This window comes from Fundulus heteroclitus, chromosome 22, assembly GCF_011125445.2.
Source record: "Fundulus heteroclitus isolate FHET01 chromosome 22, MU-UCD_Fhet_4.1, whole genome shotgun sequence".
Classification (NCBI taxonomy): Eukaryota; Metazoa; Chordata; class Actinopteri; order Cyprinodontiformes; family Fundulidae; genus Fundulus; species Fundulus heteroclitus.
This window is the reverse complement of record NC_046382.1, coordinates 32,094,351-32,117,567: the sequence shown is the minus strand read 5'-3', so window position 1 is coordinate 32,117,567 and position 23,217 is coordinate 32,094,351. Positions and strand designations below refer to the sequence as shown.

Sequence of the window (23,217 nt, the reverse complement as noted above, 5' to 3'; positions counted from 1 at the left end):
TGCAACAACATGTATAACTTTATATAGTTGTTTTCTTCAAACCGGAAAATCAAGTTACTCTTACTTCTGCTAGAACAGTTTAACGTTGATTTTTGCAGATAGAATGTTATCTAGACCTTTTTTTTTCTTAATTTAATGCATTGACATACACAAAGAAAAAAATGTAATAAACACTTCCTTAATTTAGTTGTAGTGTACACATGCTCGTAGCATGTAGTTCTACTCTTAATGGTGTAGACAAAAGACAAATGTGGCTATTTTTAAGCCTGCTGACCAGCTGTGTGCAGCCAATAGTGGGTGAGGGACAGCGCAGCATGACAGTCAGCGTAAACTCCAGTCACTCCATTACTTTCTCTGGAAACTTACTACTTAAAAATGTAAAAACGGTATGATGGAAAACTTGAGCGGTTGTAAAGTTGTAACTTTTTAAAACCTTGCTGGCCTTGGTCCCGGTAAACGATTCCTTCCCAGTCATTATGCATCACCCTCCCTTTCCCGCCCCTCATTAATTTGCAAGAGCCGTTCCATCCTGATCCGAACTGTTAAATCCTACACGGTTCCCTTGACATCGGCGCTAGTGTGCATTCCTTCCTCGAGTAAACTCTCAGAACCCAGCAAAAAAAAAAAAAAAAAAAACAACAACAAAAAAACTGTGTGAGATGAGAGCTGGCATTCTCAAGTGCCTTTCCTCAAGATCAAACACCTTAAACAAACACTTTTTTCTCCAGTTCCATGAGACCAGAAGGAGCGTGCTTCTTATGATGTTTACGTGCAGGTTTTCTCCTCTCTGCCCCTCTGCACTTCAAGTGCAAGCTAAGCATCCGACCCATATTAGAGATCTTTCATCTTGGCCAGACGTGTTTCCCATACATGTGATGTTCCTCTAACGCTGCTTAAAGGGCGTTCTTGGCCTTCACAGGAAAACCTTCTGACAAGTGTGAGTAGATGTTCTGTCTTACATGAAAGCTGGGTAAAATGTGTCCTGACAGAAAGCCTCCTGAGTTTTTTTTCTCTCCCCCTCTTCTTTACAAGCCGTTGTATGCAGCGTTTCTCCTCTAAGACTTTTATTCCCTCCGTTTCTAATTGCAACAGAGGGATTCCTTCTTCATCCTCAGCAATCAAGAAATCATCTTATTTTTGCCATAATCTCTGCAGTCACTGGACTCGTCTTTATTTACCCTCCTAAAGCTGGAAACCTCTGTGTGGGATAAAGTCTGACTGACGGGACTGAGAAGCACATTTTTGCGTAGAGGATGGTTTAGATAACATGTGGTAAGAAAAGTTAATTAAAATCCACACAGGGTTCCCCCCCCCTTGTCGGTTTACCACCATGTTTAACTCTCATATTCAAACTGGAATGTAAAACATATTACTTGCACTCATTAGTCCAAGCTGGGAGAAATGTTATGGTTGTGTAACTGGGTTCTCTGGTGCTTTTATACTTGTGTCTTTCTTACAGGTGTTTGTCTGACTGTTTCTAATCCCCTTTTCAGCTCGCTAACCTTCCCCACTGGCAATGTTATGACCTAAATTTTCAAAAAATAAACCCAGTAAAAATCTACCCACACATACTATACCTCTTCTTCTTCTTCTACAGTAAGAGTGCTCCTTTGTTTAAACACTGCCAGAGAGGGAATAAGAGAATAAGTCGCGCTACTCACTCTGTTTGAAGCCGAGGAAGGGGATCCTCTCTATGGGCGTGTCTCGTTCTTTCATGTACTTGTAGAGCTCTACCAAGAAAGCCTGCTCCTCGGCGCGGCTCTCCTCTGATGTTTCCTCATCTTTCCTTTTCTCCTTTTTCTCACTCCTCTCCTCCTTTTCCTTCTCCTTTCCTCGCTCCTTCTCATCGGGCGAGGACTTCTTATTGAGGCCGGCGGGCTTTTGTTTGCCCGGTGTGCTTAGCTTTCCGTTGGGTACCGTTCTACAGCCGGGCTTGACCTGCGCAGACAGAGCACACGGTGTCCCCAGATGTGATTAACGCAAAACTGAAACCACGGTGAGTGAGAGGGTTATTTAAGGGAGGTCAGACAGCTCAACGTGAGAAGTGTTTGGGATCAAAGCACAAACAAATATTCTTAGCGGCCACTCGGGTCTTGTTCTCATCACTGAAAGGCAAACGATGGGTTTAGCCGGGCAATGTTGATTTTAACTCCGCAAGGTAGCGAATGTAGCAAGTACAGATGCACCGGAAAAAATCGGCTGGTGACCGGAATTGGTCGATTTTTTTATTATTATTATTTTTATCTTGACTACACTCAAATATCCAATACTTTTTCTGATCACTGAACGCACCATACCCCAATACAAGCCCTCTACACGCTGGCATCCTTGGACATATAACTATATAACGTCGGCCAGTTATTGCCTTTGTGTAACCCATAAAAATATAAGAACATTTTCAGCTTTTTAACTCCATATGTGAAGAAGACTCAAAGTTAGCTGCTTTCAGTGTCAGTAAGGTTCATTTAGTCCTCAACATGAGAGAGTGAGATTTAAGCAGGCTGAGCGTATTACTGCAATTTGCTCTGTAATATTCTCTGTCTGTCAGGGAATGTGATGGATCCATAAATGTTGGCGGACCATCGGGCATTTAAGGTAGTAATAATAATAATAATAAAAAATAATAATAATTATAATAATAACCTCTATTTAACCAGGTTTGTCTCTTTGAGATCGAAAGAGCTCTTTTACAAGAGTGACCCAGCCAAGAGTGGCAGCATACAGTTAAAGAAAGAAAACTGTCACCACACATTATCACAATAAACTTAGACATAAGATATGATATAAACTTAGACATAAGATATGATATTAAGTAATGTTAGGTAAGCTATGGTTAGGTGGGGTATGGTAAAGGTAGGGATCTTCATTCTATAGGAAATACAGAAATACACACAGGGACGGTTGTTTACAATTAGTAATGCTACCATGCTAAACATGCTAATCTCTAACACACAATGCTAATGTACATTTAAAATGTCAACACATAAATCATTCTGTCTTTTTTTAACATAATAAAACCCTGTTTTACAGCAAGTGCTCTTTTACATAAGCAGCGTGACATCATCTCCAATTATAATATAAAAAAAGGCCCACTCATAACAGGAAGGATATTAAAAATACTTTAAATATTACTCATGGTTCTTTCGAATATGGTAAAATTAATATCTGCTGGTCAGATGGCTTAAAATAGAAATGGAAATTGGCCACAAAACTCTGATAAGTGTCTCCCAAAATGCGTGGAAGGCTTAATTGCTTAGCTAAGTTGAACAATAGCACAGAAAAATACAAATACAGTTATTCTACCATCCATGTGGAATAATCTCCCTCGTTTTCAACTAAACTGGTCCTCGGTTTAGCAATTGTTTTTGTATTTACAACACGGCTTCCTCCAAATGGAAACTCGTAAAATAAGATACACATCTTGTTCCTCTGCAGGATCATGCTGTGCTTGTTTTAAAGACTACTTGGTGTTTTGGAGGAGGCGAAAGGACAGGAAAGAAAGGAGTGTCGCTCTATTACAGATACTATCAAATCTAATAAAACAACAGGAAAAAAAAAATGTTATCCTAAAGGTTGTTTTGCTGATGATGAGATGGCAAAAAAATAAATAAATAAATAAAAAAATCAGCAAATACCTTCATTATCTTCAATCAATCATTGCTAAAGTGAAAATGCTAAACATTTCCGAGCTACAAATCAGCACATGACGTATTATGTCATGGCTTTTGTGTAACAAGTGGCCTTCAGAGTCACATGTTGCCCTGCGTGCGCTGGTTGCCGTTGCAGTGCACTGCACCGCTGCTGTGTGGGTCACAGGGGGTTGTTTGGGAAAACTGAACCGCCGTGGCCTCGTTCCACAGCCCGAGATAAAGAATGATCACCTGGAAAACGGCATGCTGGCGACACCAGCTAAGCCTTTAATGCAGAGCCAGAGGACAAACATTACTGCATAATAATAACGCTCTTAATGGTTTAAGTAATTGTGTTGATAACATTTATGACTTCTGCCCTTCTAGGCCAAATATATGCACAATGAACCTTTATATGATACCACACAAATATGTTGAGTCATCCCTCATTTTTATTGTATTTTACTTCTAGGAAGCCAATCTCTGCTGCAATGTTGATCAACAGCTCAATTAGTTTTATGAAGGACAATTTAGTTTTGATATTTTTTTGTGCAAATTGTCTGTCCAATCTCTGACAAATTTAGATTGTAAAGTCACATGATTGTAGGCTATAAGTCATTCGGCTCCAAAAAGGCTTCTGAACTCCAGTGATAAATCGATGCTGCGCCGTCATCTGGCAGGAAAAGTGTTCAAAGTTTTGAGATGAATATTTTGGTACTTTATGACTAGCAGCCTGACACAAAGAGAAGTTGGTTAAACATGTATATATATATATATATAAATTTTAGAATCTATAAAAAGCACAGCTTGAACAACGTAAAATGCATTTTAACACCAGCAAGGTGATCATCAGAGCCCTACTAACGGAAAAGCTGTCATTCAGTAGATAACAAGCTAAAGGATGATGCATCTCTCAGATCCTGTGTCATTCGAATAATAATATGTTCAACAATTTATTTTAGTGGTCAGACACAAAATTACTGAAAAAGTTAAAATAAAGACCCTTAAGGAATAACTTTGGTAGCTCTGAACGTTGCATCGGTGTGATGCAGAAATAAAGGCGGGTTAAAAACGTGAGCCCACATCTTTCTCTTGAGTGACTTTATCAAAATACATGTTTCGGTCTTTTACCCAGTATATCTGCAGTAACATGACAGTCCACTTAGCAATCACTAAAGTTTCGTCACAGTTCACTCTGTGTAGTTTATCTTATCTCACCTTGGTTGTAGTTTTGCTCTCCGGGCTCGAGGGGTCCTGAGCTGCCACAGCTGCTGAACCCTGGGTGGACCCTGACGAGCCCTGACCCGCAGCCTGACCCTGGGAGTCCCTCCTCTGAGAGATGGACAGCTTCTTCTTTCGAGGTCGCCCTTTCAGGTTGGGAGCTGAGGGAAAGCAGAAAGACGGGACAAGATTTATCTATTTAGGCTGGAAATAAATCACACCTCCTGGTGGGATCTTTCTTAAATCACAGCGTAGCAACAGCCCTGTTGTGTTTCTCTGTGTGCACACAGCAGTGAAAAAGCAGTTTTAGCTTTTTTCTTTTTTTTTTGTCAGACTAAACATTACAGATCATAAAACAAATGTTATCGATCATGAATACATAAAGCTGTTTTAAAGTTAGGATTTGTTGTGTTATGCAGAAAAGTAATTCAGAAAATGCTCCCTAAGCTTTATAATTGCGTGTGCAGCCCTTGGTAGCAAGCGTAGTTGCAAGGCGTATTTTACCGCACGTCGTAGGAATTTTGGCCTGATCAGTTTTGCAGGACTGTTTTAATTCAGCCAAGTCAGAGGCTTTTAAGGTATGACACCGCATCTCAATCAGAGCCGTTCAGAGGTGGAATTGTTGGTCCACTTGAGCTTCAGAGCACTGAGCTAATGAACATTGTCCTTCAGGTCAACACGGTTCTATCATTTATGGCAAGTTCTCCAGGTCCTGCAGCAGCCTAGCAGCCCCAGACCATCACACCACCACCACCGTGTTTGGCTGCCTGTAAGATGTTCGGCTTCTGAAATGCTGCGCTAGCTTTACACCAGATGTAACGGGACAAAAACCTCACAAAATATTCCACTTTTTTCCTGAAAGTCTCTGAGCTCATCAGGATGTTCTGTAAATGTGAGACGGACCTTTGCGTTCTTTTGGGTCAGAGGTGGTTTGAGCCTGGGATCTCTCCCATAGATGCTAGTTTGGCCCAGGCTCTTTCTTATTGCTGAATCCTGAACTCTGATCTCAACTGAGGCAAGTGAAGCCTGCAGGGCTTTATATGTTGTCTTTTGCGAGGATTTTGGTGGGGCAGCCGCTCCTGGGAAAGTTCACTACCGATGGATTCCACTGTGGTTTGATGGAGTCTAAAATCCCTAGAAATGACTTCGTTATTGTTTTTAGACCGCTAAATGCCACCTTTAGATAGGTTTTTTTCATCTATTCCAGTTTTTGTTTACATTGGGGCATGGTGTGTTGCTTTTTGACATTTATCAAGCTACTTCATGTTGTCAGACAGACCCTATTTAAGTAGGCTGTTGACTCTACAGGTCTTGCAGAAATCAGGCCTGGTTAAATTGACATAAAGAATGACCACAGCTAATTTTGGGGTTTAATCAAGAGGGCAGTTTTTTTTAGACAGTCGAAGAATGGTTTGAATTGTTTTTTTTTTCTTAAAAAAATCGAATTACCTTTAAAAATAGTATTTTATTAACTGATGTTTTATTTATATGAAATTAAAATGAACTTGAGGATCTAAAAGTGTGACGACAAAAAAAAAGCAGGCAGAAACAAACCAGAACACTTTTTTTTGCAGCACTGTACACCATTATGCAGAAACAATAAAACAGACAAAGCATTAATGACATGAAACACCTTTGCTGAAAGGAAAAGTTGACTTTAATCTGAAAAAAAAAAAAACAAGAACGGAAAAAAAAAAAAAAATGAGGTTACGACAGGAACATTTACAACCAGAAAAAGGAACTTCACAGATCTGCTAGCCTGTGGCTAATTATTTCTAAACTGGATTAGTGCTGACTGGGGTAACAGGCTGCCAGATTGCTCCAATGTGCTGGTAAACACAATCCTCACGTTTTAATTTGAGGCAAAAGGAGAAAATGCACTCATACCGAAAGTTTCAAAGCACAAATACTCAGCGAGGCTGTGAAAACAGTCAAGCAGTTAGCAGAATAACGCAAATGACAGCCACTGGTTAACCGACAACCCACAAAAGGGGAAGAAACATCCAACAGTTTCTCCAAAGAGGATTATTTCATAAAGAAACCAAATTCTTATGACAACATATATAACATGACAACGCGGTGCTTTGTTTTTTTTGTCTTATCTTCTCATCGTAAAGCATCAGTCTGAACTGCAGCACTTTGGAAGCTCTGATGATTGCGTCTCTATATTTGGTTTTCTCTGATTAGTCTCCCCAACACAGTTAATTAAAAACACATGAAACTGCCTGATAGGAGCCCTTTGTTTGAAAAGCTGGCAGACATAATTGCTCAGTTCACATTACACACACAATAAAGTATTTAAACCCTCCAAGTCCTTTGAACACCTACGTTAATGTCAACCAGCAATTGTAATGTAACTTCTTGGCAGAGCGCCTCGCTCCAATGCAACGACGCCAGCCGAGATAAGCTCCAAGGAGAGAAACAGAAAGGAAAAAGAGGCGAACTTCAAATGATCTAAGTTCGGTCACGTATTTCTCTGTGTCAACATCCCCCCCCACCCTCCTTTATTCTCTTGCATGCTCAATGACAGCTTCACCCAGCCAAGGTTACTCTCTGCCAAAACGGCTCTGATTATTATTGTTCAGAGCAAATTCTCGTATAGAAAGACGCTACAACAACAGCGGAGCCAAATAAAATGTTATAGTCATTAAAAGGCTGCGGACTCGGTAGCGCTGTAGCTTTGTTGCTGTTATTACAACAACGGCGAGCGCCGTGGAAGAAAAGCGGCGCGGGGGAAAATTCCAAGGACATTTGTTGTGCATTTGTCATCTCTCTGGCGCTGTAAAAACAAGTTTTCAGCACTGTAATCTTCACTTAGAAAGCACTGGGCGTGTCCCTCCCTCTGCTGTTTTCTCATCTCGCTGCCTCCTTTATGCCTTCAATTATTCATTAAGGCTCACAAATCGCATAAATCAGACTGTTAAATCATTTACCCAGATTGGCTTTAAAGAGAGAAGACACAGTACACCATGTGGCCCGCCGAGCATCCTGCAAATCTTTGCCTCTGACACAAACGGCAGATAAAAACCAAAAAAGACGTGACAGCCGAACACAGCGCACACAAACTAGAAACACATGCGGCCTCGCAAAAAAAAACAAACTTTAAATGACCAAAGTCGCTGCCAGGTTTTGAATGGAGATGTTGCTGCGGGTGAGCTCACAGTCTGAGTCTGTTTTTAGTCCCACCACCGCCCTCCCAAAACCCTACGCTCGCTTACATAACCTGCCCGTCTGTTTACATTTTTCGTCAGGTCAAATAGTGCTGCGTAAGAAAAACGCCGCAATTGAAGCAAAACGCCCCGGCTGCGTAAACAAATTGAAAGCAAGTGCCCCGGAAACAGCTTAATGTCGTTGACTCGGCGATAGAGGAGAGCCTGAGCACGTTCGCCCCAAAACGGGACGATTGTTAGAGTAAAACGGGGTCAAAAAGGTGTGTTGGTGTATTTTTATAGGAGGTCAAGGAGAGTCATTCTGGTTGTGCTTTAGGAAACACGCTGTCCTGTTCTCCGAATGGCAGAGTTGCACAAGGGAGGCGTCATCTGCTTCAGAACAACACCAAGATCATCAAACCAGCTCTGTACATTGATTTTCTTAAGTGGGAACACAGACTTTTATAGTCGGTCGGAGAACAATACTAACATCACTAGACAATGACTTTACAGCATCCAGGGGGGGATGTGGTATTTTTACTACTCTGTGGGCATTAAGTGTTTCTTTTCCTTTTTTTTTTTTTTGTTGATGTACGAAAAAATAGAAATAAATCACTTAGGCATAAACAATACTTCCCTCTTTAGAGCTAAAAATGCCCGCCTGCCGTGCCTTAACCAAAAATGGATGCTGACCAAACTTCCGAGTTCCTTTTTTTTTTTTTTGCTTCTCACCGAGCTGCTCGTAGCTCAGTCTGTGGCTTTCTGCTTATCTGGGACACTAGCGTGGCTCCAAGATATGCCTTGAAGTGGCCAGAGGGCACCACGAAGGCCCAAAGGCACACCGCTAACACACAGAAGCATGCACAAATAAAGAGCAAAAGTAACCCATTTACTGGTGTTACAATGTCTTGCGCAGGCTTTCACATCCCTTGAGGTTTTGGTGTATTTTATTAGAATCTATTACCTGATAGGTCAACATAAAGCAGTGCATAAATACGAGGTGGAAGGAAAGCAGGATTTACCCGTGCAATCTGAAACGTGTGGCGGGCATTTGTATTTAGACCCGTCGTCTCTGATGACCCGAAATAAAACCCAGTGCAAACAACAGAGTAGTAAATAGGGTCCGCCTGTGTGTAATTGAACTTAAGTTCTGTGAAGGCCTCACAATACATGGCTGTCCTCCTAAAGTGCCAGGCTGGGTAAGGACAGCATTAATCGGAGAAGCAGCCAAAAAGCCCGTGGTAACTCTGGAGGGGAGGAACTGCAAGAATCCACAGCTCAGTCCACAGACCGTTAGAAGGAAGAAGGAAGAAGAAGAGAGGAAGGAAGAAGAAGGAAGAAGGAAGTAATTGTTAAAAAGAAATCTACAAGAAACCCTGTTTATAGCTTGCCACAGCAGGGATGATAGCAAACATGTGGACGAAGGCGCTCTGGTCAGATGAGATCAAATTTGAATATTTGTCCACATGAATGCAGAACACCTTCCCCAGTGACGAAACACGGTGGTGGTGGCATCATGCTGCATGGCCAGGGAAGCTGTTAAGAGTGGATGGGAAGATGGACGGAGCGAAATACAGGAATTAATCCCGATAGAGGCTGTGGGGCGTAGTCTCACCTTCCGGCACCAAACACAGGGCCACAGCTACGGTGAAACTATTTAGACCAAAACATCTGCGTGTGTTTGAACGGTCAAGTAAGAGTCCAGACCTAAATCCCATTGAGAATTTGTAGGCACGCTTTAAAATTGTTTTTCAATCTGAGTACTGAGCTACTCTACAGTATGTTGGAAAGATAATGATGGCAGAAGCATGCCCTGAGAGGGTTGTGGCTGCTTTTGCAACAAAAACTCTTTTTTTTTTATCAAGTACTGAGTCAGGGAGGGTTCAATCCAAATGGACGGCGCAGTTTTCAGATTTTTTCTTGAATAAAGGACAAAAAGAACAGTGTGTGCATTTCCTAACAATTATGCACTACTTTGGCCTAGTGCAGAAAATCCCAAAAAAAGTACATAAAAGTTAGTTTTTTTGTGATGGGACAAAATGCAACAAAGTTGAAGGAGTAGGAATACTTTAGCAAGGCATTGTGTATTGATGAAAAGTCAGCGAAACAAACTATTTGGAAGATAGTTTAGTCATGACGCGCCGATACGTAGAAACACACAAGTTCCCTCTAGGGCTTAGCTTCGCCTCTTGCCGGGACGTCACGGACCTCAGAAAGTCCCAACGTCTTGAGCCGGACCACGACCCGGTCTGTGACGTCAAACGCCCCGGGCTCCTACTGGCTTTGAAACGAGCCTCTGTTCTTAGGATTTCACCCCCTCAGAATCAATTAAATGCAGAAGTAGTGCCATTGCGATGATGTCAGTGATAATGGAAAAACTCATTAGAGACAGCTCAGGGACGGTTCTGATAGCTGTCAGCTTCAACAGAGAAGCGCCACAGGGAGCCAACAAAATGGGCCTGACTTGGAGGCGGCTGGGAATACAGCGTCACGTCGGAGAATTCAACTGATGGATGTCTGACACGATAACGCTCAATATCTCTGTACATGTTTAACTTAATGAAAAGTAAAGCAGCTTCAAAACCCCCTCCTTCAATTGAGCACATGATCGTGCTGATATTGGACATGTTTTTGCATTTGCCTGGGAAACTGAAATAATATTTAAAAAAAAAAAAACAAACCTCAGGGATCTGAAATACTTTGATGTACTTAAGCAGATTAGCGCACAGCTCATCTCTTCATTTTGGCACTTTTTGGCACAATAGCGCTCGTGACTGATGAAATAATAAGTCACGACAAAGGATGTCTGCTGCAGGTTCCTAATTTCTCAGCCACGGTAACAGCGTGGATCAAAGGGAGACTGAACCGGTCGGACCCGATCACGTCAGGAGCAGAAAAACTACGAGCACTACAAGACAGACTGACGGAGGATTCAGGACGTGTTACACAGTTATTTAACCTCTACTGCTACTATGAATTTTATATTGCAACCTTTTTACCACCCTTTTTCAGGTCAACGTTTTTATCCTACGGTCTGAGCCAGAACCCAAACAGAGAATAAAACTTTTCTCCACTAAACAGACAATTAATTAGGTAATTAGGCGAGATAGAGCTCCCTTCCCTCTTACATTTTCTTACACATCCCCTGCCTGCGAGGCTCCCGCACGTCAGATCGTTCTTTTTTATTTTCAGTAGGCTTCACATTAACCTTGGGCCATAGTCGGAGGTCAGTTTATAGATTTCATCTTTGAATCAGTTGACCGATTAGAAAGCTTAAACCCGTTGGAAGGCTTCCAGTCTTTGCCACGATGAGCTATTCATCACATGGGGGCACCCTCCACAATTAATGGCAACCCCGGGGAAAGATGTGTCCAAAAGCCTCAACACAAATATCTGTTTTATTTTATTATGACAACAGATTTTGTTTGAAATAAATTGTCCTGAGTTCATGTTGCCACGCTCCCTCACAAGTTTTCCAGGTCTTTTGGAAGAGAGAACAGGCCCACAGCATCACTGATCCTCCATCGTGCTTGACAGGAGCTCTTTCTACTTTGTCTCAAGCCAAGCCTGGAGTGTTTGTTGCTGAAAATGTTTATTCTCATCTGACCAAAGCAAACAATTCATCTTAAAGTAGCAGCTGAATTGAGGAAACTCCAAATCTTTCCATTTATCAGAGGAACGTCTGGTGTAGCTTCCAGATTCCCTGGTTGGGCTGTAGATACTAGATACCATCTAATGATTGTTATTGAGGCTCAGCAAATAACACATTCATTATTGGTCTGAGGGTAGCATCTTCAAGCTTAGGGCGAGCAGCTACTTTCATGTAACCATTTCATGACATTGGAAAACCAACACAAATTTAATTTACTTAAATGGAATGTTCTCTTGTCTTTCCTATCTTTATGTATGGTGAGAGAAATTTACAGAGTAAAATATGAATTGACACATGATTACATTTAAATGTATTTAGTTGGAATAGTTTAAGGTGCTAACAGGAGGTTTTCCTTCCCGTTAATGGGGAGTTTTTCTTTCCACTGTCGCTTCATGCTTGCTCAGGGATTGCAGCAAAGCCATGTACAATGCAGACGACTCTCCCTGTGGCTCTACGGTTCCCCAGGAGTGAATGCTGCTTGTCGGGACTTTGATGCAATCAACTGGTTTCCTTATATAGGACATTTTTGACCAATCTATATAATCTGACCCAATCTGTATAATATGATTGAACTTGATTTTGTAAAATGCCATGAGATGACATGTTTCATGATTTGGCGCTATATAAATAAAATTGAATTGAATTGAATTGAACAGGTGCAGCACCAGTTATTTTGTTAAAAACGATTATTTATTAATGCGCGATTAAGAATAAATGTACTCAAACTGAAGGTTGGATTTCTGTTTGTTATACTACAGCAATAAAATCTTAACCTATAAAAGACTTTTATCACATCTTTACTATAAGCGGCAACCAGGCTGCTTACATGTTCACCATAAAGTAAAACAAGATCATCTTTAGACGAGGCCTGACAAAACCGAGCAACCTAAAAACCCAGCAGCTGAGGAGACGCAACAGAAAAGGAGGTCAAAACTCTTTAATGCTTTAATCTTTAACATCTATTGTGCCTTGTATCAAAGGCCTTTTTTTTTGTTATAAACACATCTCTGTGACCACAAAAAAAGAGAACAACTTGCGATGTGACCAGGACGAGACGCGAAGGAGCATTTTTGTGGCCTATAAACCATGAATAATATTGCTTCAAAACATAAATCTTTGATTTTAACACAATAAATAATCCCACATCCATTTTCATATCCTCCTGTCTATCCAACTTTAATCTGAAAACAGGTGAATGTTGCTTTAAAGTGTGTAGCTGCAGGTGATTATTGGACTATCGTCTTTTTTTTGCATAGAAAACAATTACTAGTTCTTCTAAGAACTTCTTCTTTGATACTTTTAGGTCACTTAATCTAGTTAGGGTTTTTTTCTGTATAAAAAGAAAATGTTGGTTTAGTAATACTATCAGAAGCCAAAAAGTAAAGATTTTCTGTTTTTTTTTTTTATTATTATTAAAAACTTCTAATATATTTAGTAATAAAATGAGAGCATTCAACCTTAAGACCAGGAGGGTTTTTCGTAAAGCTTGAAAAGAAATTGGCACCTACCAAACAGGAAGTGAGATAGCATCTCGGCACCTGTTTGATGTGTTGACACCCAACTTTTGATGATAAAACAGAGATTGTCTTCAGGAGAACGCTGAAGTATCTATCAGTGCATCAGTGTATGAAGCTGTGCAGATGAAATTGTCATGGTGACAGTGCCCTGCTGAACCGCTTAGCCCCCTCACTTTCCACTTTAAGCCACATTTAGCTGCTGTTCCTCTGACAACATGGTACACATTATCAGATTAGTAAAGATTTGTATGACTGCGATGAGACCTAATGTAAAAAAGAAATGCAATGATGACGTGAATGTTTGTCCTAGGTCCAGCTGAAATAAATCACGTGTTGAGAAATACCGACATACCGACAAAAACTGATAGGCCCCCCCTAGTCACAAAACCGCTGAGCTCAATACAAACGTCCCACTTCTGCAGCTCCGCTGCTTTAACAAATGAAACCACAGATCTGACTCGTCAGATTTGCAGCAGCTGCATCAGGCCAAAGCGTGACTGACGGACGGACCGATTGACTGAAAGCCCGGGGAGAAAATGCCACATCTGCCACTTGATGAAACAAATTTCCCACTTGAGCTCCTAATCCTACAAGTCAACGTGAACTTCCTCTCCACCTAACAAGGTCCAAGTTCAAACGTGGAAGCGAAGGCGGAGTGAGCGAGGCCCAACAGTAAGAGGCCGCGCTTGATGAGAAACATGCTTTGACATATTTTGTTGTCTCACTTGGTTGCAAATTCACCAAAGGCCTGACTCCCACTCAGCAATTATTAGCCCAGCTCACAGCCAAAGGTAACAGTCGTGTTGCAACACTTAGCCTTGTTTGAACAGCCCGGAGTGTCCCTCAGGGGAGGAGACGATCCTCTGCAATACGCAGCTCTCTGGAAATTACCAGTATTTCCTATGCGTAAATAAAACCGTGCATCGCTCGGATTAGAAGTGGAAAGGTCGGCAAAGTGAAAACCAGATACGGTAGTGAAGGAAACAGCTGAGAGCGGCACCAAGAGATGGGCGATTCTCGCTCGACTAGCTCCGACCATCGATCCCGTCCTTCTCTGACCGTATTACTGCATTTGATTCGTCTCAGCGGTCAGAGTTTGAGGCTGACGTCAGGCTGGAAGACAGTAGGAAAACGGGAACCTGCTGTTTGGTTTGCTGCGATCTACTGTTAGCAATAAAAGCTGATAAGCAGTATATTCAAATGTTGGAAGTCTGTTGTAAATCTCAGACTGAATGTAAGGCTGTAAAGCAGGCAGAGTCGGGTGTTTCAGTGATGCAAGCTGCACTAATCACTCAAATAAGATGCTCAAGTCTGTTATCATACAAAGGAGTCGTATACAATCAGTTATGAGACTAATAGGAAATGATGACAGAGTTGAAATTTCAAAGAGGCTAAAGTCAGTTAAAACGTTTGCATTAATTAACACTTTGTATTAGTTTTCAAACTACATTAAAAGCCACCCTCACAGCTGCTCCTACATGTATTCCCTTTAGTTCCTAAAAGGAAATCAGCATTGGTTAAAATCTGTATCGGCCGGTCAAAATCTTCTCAAAACGATCGTTAACGGGCCTCAAACTCTGACCGGTGCGTTTCTGCTGTTTACACAAATCACATCATCAAAACCCCCATGTTGGTGAGTCAAGCATTTTAGGGATAATAAAAACTAACACCACAACCCAGCTCTGTTTTAACTCCATCGACAGGAAACTCCCTGATGAATCAGAGGGCGAAGAGAACATAAAGGATGTTTAAAGTCATCTGGAAAACAGCCCGCACCGACCGTCCCCTCCGGAAAGGCGTCAGCATATGCATCTGTGCAAGTGAGAAAGAATCCTACCCCCCCCCCCTCCTCCCCCTCCCTGCTCCTGGATTTGTAAATGAAACTCTATCTGTGAATACACCGACTCCAACACAAAGCAAGCCATTCAGCTCCGACTTACAGTACAAGGTTACAACACTGGAAATTTACAGCGAGTCATTAAACAAAAAGCACCTCTGCAGACAATACCTGAGCCTCGTAATGCAGCGATCACAATGAAGTAATGCCTAAAATAATAAAACGGGACGTGCTTCATAAAAATAGAGAAAAATAACACCTGCCGGGCACTAACAAAATAACTGATAAATAATAAATAATACATCACCGATCATGATAGCAAACAGCCTATGGAGCAGCTCCTGAGGCACAGGCTTTAATCTGCAGAGCAGTGGAGCATTAAATGTGTGATCAGTGGAGTGATATTACACTTCGGTGGAACATTTTAACTCAACTGGAGGCACAACGAAGTGACAAGAGGAGCTCCAGAGCAGAAAGGCAACAATACCTCAGAGAAAATATTAAAGAAAATAGAAAAAGAGAGAACGCAATGACTTGTTTCTCAGCCCGCCATGACAGGCCAGCGGCGTGTGTTCACTCGACATAACAAAAAAAAAAAAAAAAAAGATTTCAAGGGTTGCTCCTCAGGGATTGCACAGATCTGACCACAGTTTCAGCAGACGATTCTTTTGAGAAGCTCATCCGAGGCGACGTTTCTTTCTCGCCGTCTTTTCTGAGTGAACGCAGGGCGTTCGGTTCAGGAGAGGATCGTTTTTCTGATCTTACAAAAAACAAAACAAAAAAAACCCCGACACTTTCAAACCACATCAAAATATCCAAATAAATCAAGCGCGAACATCCTTTTGTCAACTTCCTAATGGATCAGGACACATCAGATTATTTTACACAAAGAGTACGATTTTCACTTAGTATTCAAATCTGCCACGGTTCTATCTCTTTCAAATGTGTCCTTCAACGCCTCATCTTTTTAAAATTAGATGAAAGACGAGAGATCAAAAAAAATGTTCACTCATCAGTCAAACACATCTATCTTTAATTATTAACACCCAATCCAAGCAATAATACGTGGAGATTTTCTGATTATTTTTGTTGATTTTGCTGCCAAAGAAGAGAGTCGGGGAGAAAAAAAAAATTATAAGTGATGTTTATTTATCTGTTTGCAAGACTGAAGTGTTAAATCTCATGAAAATGGCATGGGCACATTAAAAAAAAACGTTTATTTTTTTACACAAATCTGTTTTACTTTCCTTAAAAATAGCTAAACAAAGCCCTGGCCTTGCATTTAACCTTTGATTTAGATGTCAAGAGATTAAATAAAAAAATCCAGCTTTTTTGCCGGTTTCCACGGATATTTTGACATTTTACCTTTTTGTGGTGAGCTCCAAGTCTTTGAGGTTTGAAGGCCTCTTTGCCATTACCCTAATTGTTACCGTCTTCCATCAGATTCAAGTCAAGACTCCTGCTGAGCCACCGCATAATGGTACTTTCAGTCAAAAGGAAACATGTTGGTCAAATAAAGCACTTCTTTAAAGCACAATCTGCCAGCGGTATGAATAATTCTGGGCACAACTGCACATATTGCCATTTCCTCCCTTTCCCACCATGTCATGTCTGTACAGAAACCATTTTGAAACAAATGTACCCAAACCACAACAAATAGATTCATTTTACATTATTGTGAAGTATTTTCAAGAAGTACTTCTGAGCCCTGTTTTGGACCAGTTTTAGAAAATATGACCGATTTAGAGCCCTGATGAAAACCAAATGAATCTAAATGTTGATGGTAGACATTATTTACTGCAGTCATGTAACCACACTTCCTTAGAGTAAAATTTGAGTAGAATATAGAAAATGATTTCACATCTTCAGCTGTCAAAAGGAGTATGAAACATCCTTCTGATGAACATAACCCGAAAAGGTCGAGTACAAAAGGTCCAAAACCGCAAAGGCACAAGGTGGTGACAAATTAACGCCAAATCTCCTCTCAAGGAACTTAACGTGATTAGATTCATAGACTGTCGAAATCTAACCAATTCAAGCCGATCAAACAGATGACTTAAACTTTAATTACATAAATCCCAAATTTAACCTTGTTAGATGTATTCAAATTAAGTTTAGAACCTCAATTGGTAATATGCTACATATCTAACAAAGAAAGCCCAGCTAACTACATGGAGTCATAAACTTTAAAGCAATCCTTCATCCTGAGCAACCACACTGCAACGCTTTTCTATTGTAAATAAAAGCATTTACAACATTCTATACATTCATCTTCCAAAAAAAACAAAAACCTATATATATATATATATATATATATATATATATATATATATATATATATATATATATATATATATATATATATATATATATATATATATATATATATGTATGTGTGTGTGTATGTATGTTCTTTCTGTTTTTGAAGCAAAATGAGTAAGACTTTGTGTTGAGTAAAATGGCCATCATCTACCCTGCACGTTAAAGCAAGTCATTCTGGGCGTGCTTACTGTTTCTTTGTTCCTGCATTGGAGGCAAATTCCAGAAAAGAGTAATTTAAGACCCACTGACAGCAGAAAACACAACAATACAATCCTACTTCAAGCAGCTCTATCCGCGCAATCAACCAAAATTACACAATGTGCCCACAGAGAGCGTGGGCGGACACAGTACACTGTTTTTTTTATTAATCATCAAATCCTCCGTAGCTTGATAGATGATACAAGTGTTAATTAATTTCACATAAACACACAGACGAAGATTACCACTGATTAAATTGGAAAACAATTCACAGCAAGGACCGAAAGCGCAGCGAGTCACAACCTCAGATGGGATTTCACATCAATGATACTGACATATTTATTTGCGCCCGATTGCAACACAGGAACAGATTGTTATACAGCACTGCCTGAGAGCTATGCTCGCTTTAATGATGGCGAATAAATCTGCTTCCTCGGCCTAATAATTGACGCTTAAACAGCAGACAACTTAAACAGCCTTAACATAACTCGGAATCAAGAAATTATCTTTAATTCGGAGTTTGATCAAGACGCTGAGAAGGATCTCTTATAGGAAACGAGTCTTCTGATCACTGACAAAGAAAATCTGCTGTAATGAAAACCTGTTTGAACACGAGCCTGAGTGAAAAGGCAGGGATTAGTGGAGCTTGTCGCTAAAAGGGGTCTAACAACAATCCCCCGAGGCGCAGCCAACTCATCCACAGGTCCTCAACAGCTTCTTGCAAACAAGCCTTTCTTTATATCAGCGCAGCACCCAGACTGACTCATCTCCCGCCTTTAACAAGGAGCCACTTTGCCTAAATCGCACACAGGCATGCCAAAAAAAATAAAAAAAATAAGATAAGCAAATTATTAGTAATTTTTGTACGTAACTCCTTTTTCACATTTCTGTAACCTGCTGCGGCTGTGCTGAATTCAAGTTCTCCCTGCTGATCTGTGAATAGAAAAATTACATATGAAATTGCAGTACCTGTTTTTAGAGGGGCAGTGGGAAAAGGCTGGAAGCAGTGCGTGTTATGACAGCGTGCAATTGTTTGCGCAAAACGGAGAAGAAAAACAGCTTCCTTTGTTCGCACAGATGAGGCTATATCAGCGTTAAATCTGGGTCATAGTTGGTCAAAAAACGATTCTGCCAGGAAAAAAAATGTTTGAGGCGTTGAATGCTGCAAGTTGTTTTGTCTGATTGGTGCTGAACTTGAATTGGAAAGGCGCTTTCTGACGTTTTCAATCAGGAACTTGCACAATGACTTGTGGAGTTAATTGCTAGTCCATCGGGAAAAGGAATACCTTTCTATTTAGATGTGGAAATACGTGTTGATACCATTATAGCTCATTGAAACAATGCTTTATTTCTCCTAAAAACAGGCACATTTTCAGGGACATTCACACTTTTTTTGTATATGTAAGAAAGCGATGGATGGATGGATGGATGGATGAATGGATGGATGGATGGATGGATGGATGAAGTCCATACGTTTCTATGTTTTTCCAGACTGCTCAGGAAAACTGTGCAAAAGGTAAACCTTAGTCACTTTCAAGTTATTTTACAGATATTTGAGTTTACTGTTTACTATTTAGTGTAGAGGGTAAATAAATGTGTTTGCGTCTGCAGCTTCTGTTGTTATTTGATCAAAAATATTACAGGTCTCAAATGTGATGTTATGCAGCACAAAACAACGATCTTTGATTTCTCTGCTGTCATTTCTCCTTTTATCCAACGTTCTGAAAGCCTTTCTGGAAAACAGGCATCTCTGTTGAGCTCCATCACAACCAATCTAACCGCCAAAATCTATGCATGTGTTCTAGGTATAAAATATATATCCTGACTCGGCAAAGATGATAATGCATGAGATTCTTGTGTGTGTGTGTTTTTTTTTAAGGCTCCTGATCCCTGTCTCCTCGTTTGCAACAACTATGACATCCTGTTCCACTCTATTCCGCGAACCCATCATTTCCTGTACAAATGCTTGCATTATATCGGCTCCAGTCTGTTTTTATTCTCCTCAAAGACGACTCCCTTCAGCCGGCTGACTGACAGCGGCGTGTGTGTGCATCATTATCTCCTTCACAGGGCCTGTCTGTTGCCGTATAGCCTGTGGCAGGCCTCGATCGCTTGTCATTAGAAGTGACTTCGGCTTCCAACTGGGATGCAGGTGAAGGAGATGATGCAGAGGTTCAGACGCGCAAAGTTGGATACTCATGGCTGATGAATCTGTTTGATTAGCTCACGGATGCTGACACATCACAAAGGGCGCATTCTTCTACCTGAAACCAGAGATGAGGCAGACTAAATAGCACTTGGGACACATAAATGGAAAAAGAAATGAATAAAAACTGACAGCAACTCTTAAAGCTACCCCCACAAACAACATTAACATTATAAAGCTTTTATAATAAGATCTTTTTCTCACTTTCGGAGTATTAATTATGCTCTACATGCAGATCCAACTTCAGTGCATGATGCAAACAGGAATATTGATTCACTGGAGATAATCTGAGCTTTAAAATGCTGATCAGGTCTACAGCTGTAGTCTGAGGCTGCAGCATGCACGTAATAGGATCCACCACCGAGGGTCTGGATAATAACGCTTCGGCTGATGGTGCACAGTAGATAAATCATGCTTATGGATTGATGTCTTCCTTTATGACCCCTGTGAATATAACAAGAATTCCTTCAACGGCAGCTAAATGTAGGCTTTTGTGCATGCAAAATGGCTGTGTGGAGAGATGCATGCATGGATTTGGGATGTATCGCTTTAGTTGCCGCGCAGCAATCTGGCTGCTATCAGGTGCTCATGGTGTGAATTATTTGACGAATTTAGCTTTGATACCCGATAAAAGAGGTTTGGGTCCTGTAAAATGATTAAATGTTGAGTATCTCGATACATCTCCATGAAGCGTAGGTGCTGCGTGATAGCAAGTCATGTCAGGTCAAGTTTGTTTGTGTACCACATTTCAGCAGCAAGGCGGTTCAAAGCGCTTTACATCATGAAAACATAAAAACGTCAAACATATTGAAACGGTCACTGGTTGTGAGACCGGTAACAACATTAAATTGTTTCAAGTGAAAACATCAATAGACATCAAACAGTGGTCCTGTTATTCTGAGCAGAAAGCTGCTCTAAACTGGTGGGTTTTCAGTCTTGATTTAAAGGATCTCAGTGTTTGGGCTGTTTAGCAGTTTTCTGGAAGTTCGTTCCAGTTTTGTGGAGCAAAGAAGCTGAATGCTGCTTCTCCATGTTTCTGGAAAATCTGTGACGACATTATGATAGACGGCCATTAGGATAAACTCCCATTCTCAAAGCCGTTTCCTAGTTTTTCCCGCTCACGATGTCCCCGCCACTCTTAGTGATAGTTAGCATCTTGCTGGCATTATGGACAGCGAAAGTCTATCCAACAGGACAGACATCGTATCGGCGTGCAGAATTTGCATGCATCTCCCTTGAATACTGTATATAGCGTGCTACCAAATACTGCCTTAAAGCAGTCCTTCGCAGTATTGCACACATTGATATTTTGATGACATTTGCAATTCAATAATTATTAGTGCAGCTCTAATTAACTGTACTAAAAAAAACATCATGCATCAGTATTTCAGACCCTTCTAATGTAGACCGTGCCATTTTTGGAACCTGCTGCTACATAAACCTCAGATTTTGCCTCCTTACCGATACGCCACAATCAGCTTATCCAAACTAAGTGTATTAATGAATGTTTAAATTAATTAACACTGACAAGCTGTAGCTTTTCCTCATGATGCGGAAGATAGTGTGAAATGTGTTGCTTCTGATTGGGCAGCTTTACTTAGTGAACAGAATATTATCATGATTTATTTTATTACATTCTTAGTATTATTGGTTGAACAGACATGTGAACTTATTTGTTATAATAGTTGCGCTTGCATTTGAATATTCAGACGAAAACAGCTGGAAGGGTAAACCATCGGTCCACGCTGTTGTTTTCTTAGCAGAAATGGTTGTAGCATCTCCCTCTTTGTCGTGCTGACAGTGAGTTTTGGAAGCGGCGCATCACGTCGGTCTGATCTCTGCCTGCTGAGGGTCTGATTGGCTCCAGAAATGTTTGTGACCTCTGACTCGGATTAACATCTAACACGTTCTACGAAGGGATGTGCTGGATGTGATTCCCTGTAACTCACAGGCCACTTCATTAGGTACATCTGCACAGTTGCTCAGTGGATCAGCAGCAGCCGGATGCATTCAGGCGTCTAGACGTGGCAAGGGTGACTGGGGTTCAAGCCGGGCCGTCAGAATAGGGAAGAAAGGAGATCTATCAGACTTTGAATGTGACGTGAATTGTCGTACCAGACAGGCCGGTCTTAAAATTTCAGGAGCAGCTGATCTGCTGGGATTTACATGTGCAAACATGCTGAAGGGTCAGGAATAGAGAACGTATGCAGTGAGCGGCAGCGGTGTGGAAGAAAATGCCTCGTTTATCTCAAGAGGTCAGGGGAGAGAAAGATGACAACAGGTAAAAAAAAGCTCTTTGTTACAACCAAGGTGTGCTGAATGCCATCACATGTTAGCTAAAATAGATAACTGAGGCCTCAGGTCACACAGGGTCACTAAGGTTTGGAAATTAACAGACTGGAGAAATTTGCTTGGCCTGATGGGTGCTGATTTCAGGATTTAAAAAAGGAGAACGCATGGCTTCATGGTCAGAGGGATTTTTCTAGCACACGTTGGGCACCTCATTCCTGGTTCACACTGCAGGATTTTAAACTTGTCCGATGATTTCCAAAACCCCACCTAAACATGAACAGATTTCACTCAGGATCATTCAGATCCCAGACGGGAAATCTCACTAAAACCTCTAAATAAACATGGCCGACGACGAAGAACCACGGCGGTTTGTGGACAAATTTAAACTTTTAACAAATTTTAAGCTCTGCGTTTTCCACAATATGATATGGAGGTGAGGTGCTTTGGGTGTTTTTCCTCTCGGTTTCCCCTCACCTCGCTGTCCAGGCTGTCCGTCACATTCAACAGGCCGTCTGCTCGTTTGTCCTCGGGGGGACACGACACACGCTAGGATATCAGGCCAAGACAATCCAACATGCTGTATATCTCCAGTTTGAGGTTGGAGGGGTTCCCGACGTCCTTCTGAGCGGACTAGGTCGGTCTTACTCTGTCAAGTCAGAGTAAGGAGCTGCAAGGTGTAACGAAGAGGTTGGCGTAGATGACTGAGGTTAAATCCAAAAAGAAAACGGATAAAAGATCAACCAAAAAAAATGTCACTAAATAAACATGTTGAATCATACAGGTCTGCTTTGATGCCCCCCCTCCCTAAACAATGTTTGGAAAAGGCTTGTTTTGTGTTACTCATAATAATTTGTTAAATTTCAGTCCAGCAGCACTAAAACAACTCACCCCAGTTCAATGAGAAATCAATTCTCTCTCCCCCCCACCCTCCCTCCCTCCCCGCTGCATGTATTTTGGCTCTCTCCTGTTTCTCCTCTCCATTTCTCTTTCCTTTTCTGTAATAACTGTGTGAGCGGCGGCAAATGTAATTACGAAGGGGTGGGGTCTCGTATGTGCCTGCGACTGCAGCGCGCGGCCAACAAAACGCAACATTAAAAAGCTATTATCAGAAAAGGGAACATTTTGGCAGATATATGACTGAGGGCAGCTGCCGCCATATGTTTGCAGAGACGGGGACAACAAGTCAGGTAGGAA

General features: G+C 41.2%; 1 protein-coding gene across 1 annotated transcript in view; it reads right to left on the bottom strand.

The window, feature by feature from the left end:
• arid5b (AT-rich interaction domain 5B) overlaps positions 1-23,217 on the bottom strand; it is a 117,418-nt gene that overhangs the window by 26,951 nt on the left and 67,250 nt on the right. Inside the window, exons 5-6 of the mRNA XM_012864982.3 lie at positions 4,848-5,011; positions 1,662-1,938 (exon numbers count right to left, since the gene is read on the bottom strand). Coding sequence (XP_012720436.2) covers positions 1,662-1,938; positions 4,848-5,011 — 441 coding nt within the window. The remainder of the gene's footprint in view (positions 1-1,661; positions 1,939-4,847; positions 5,012-23,217) is intronic.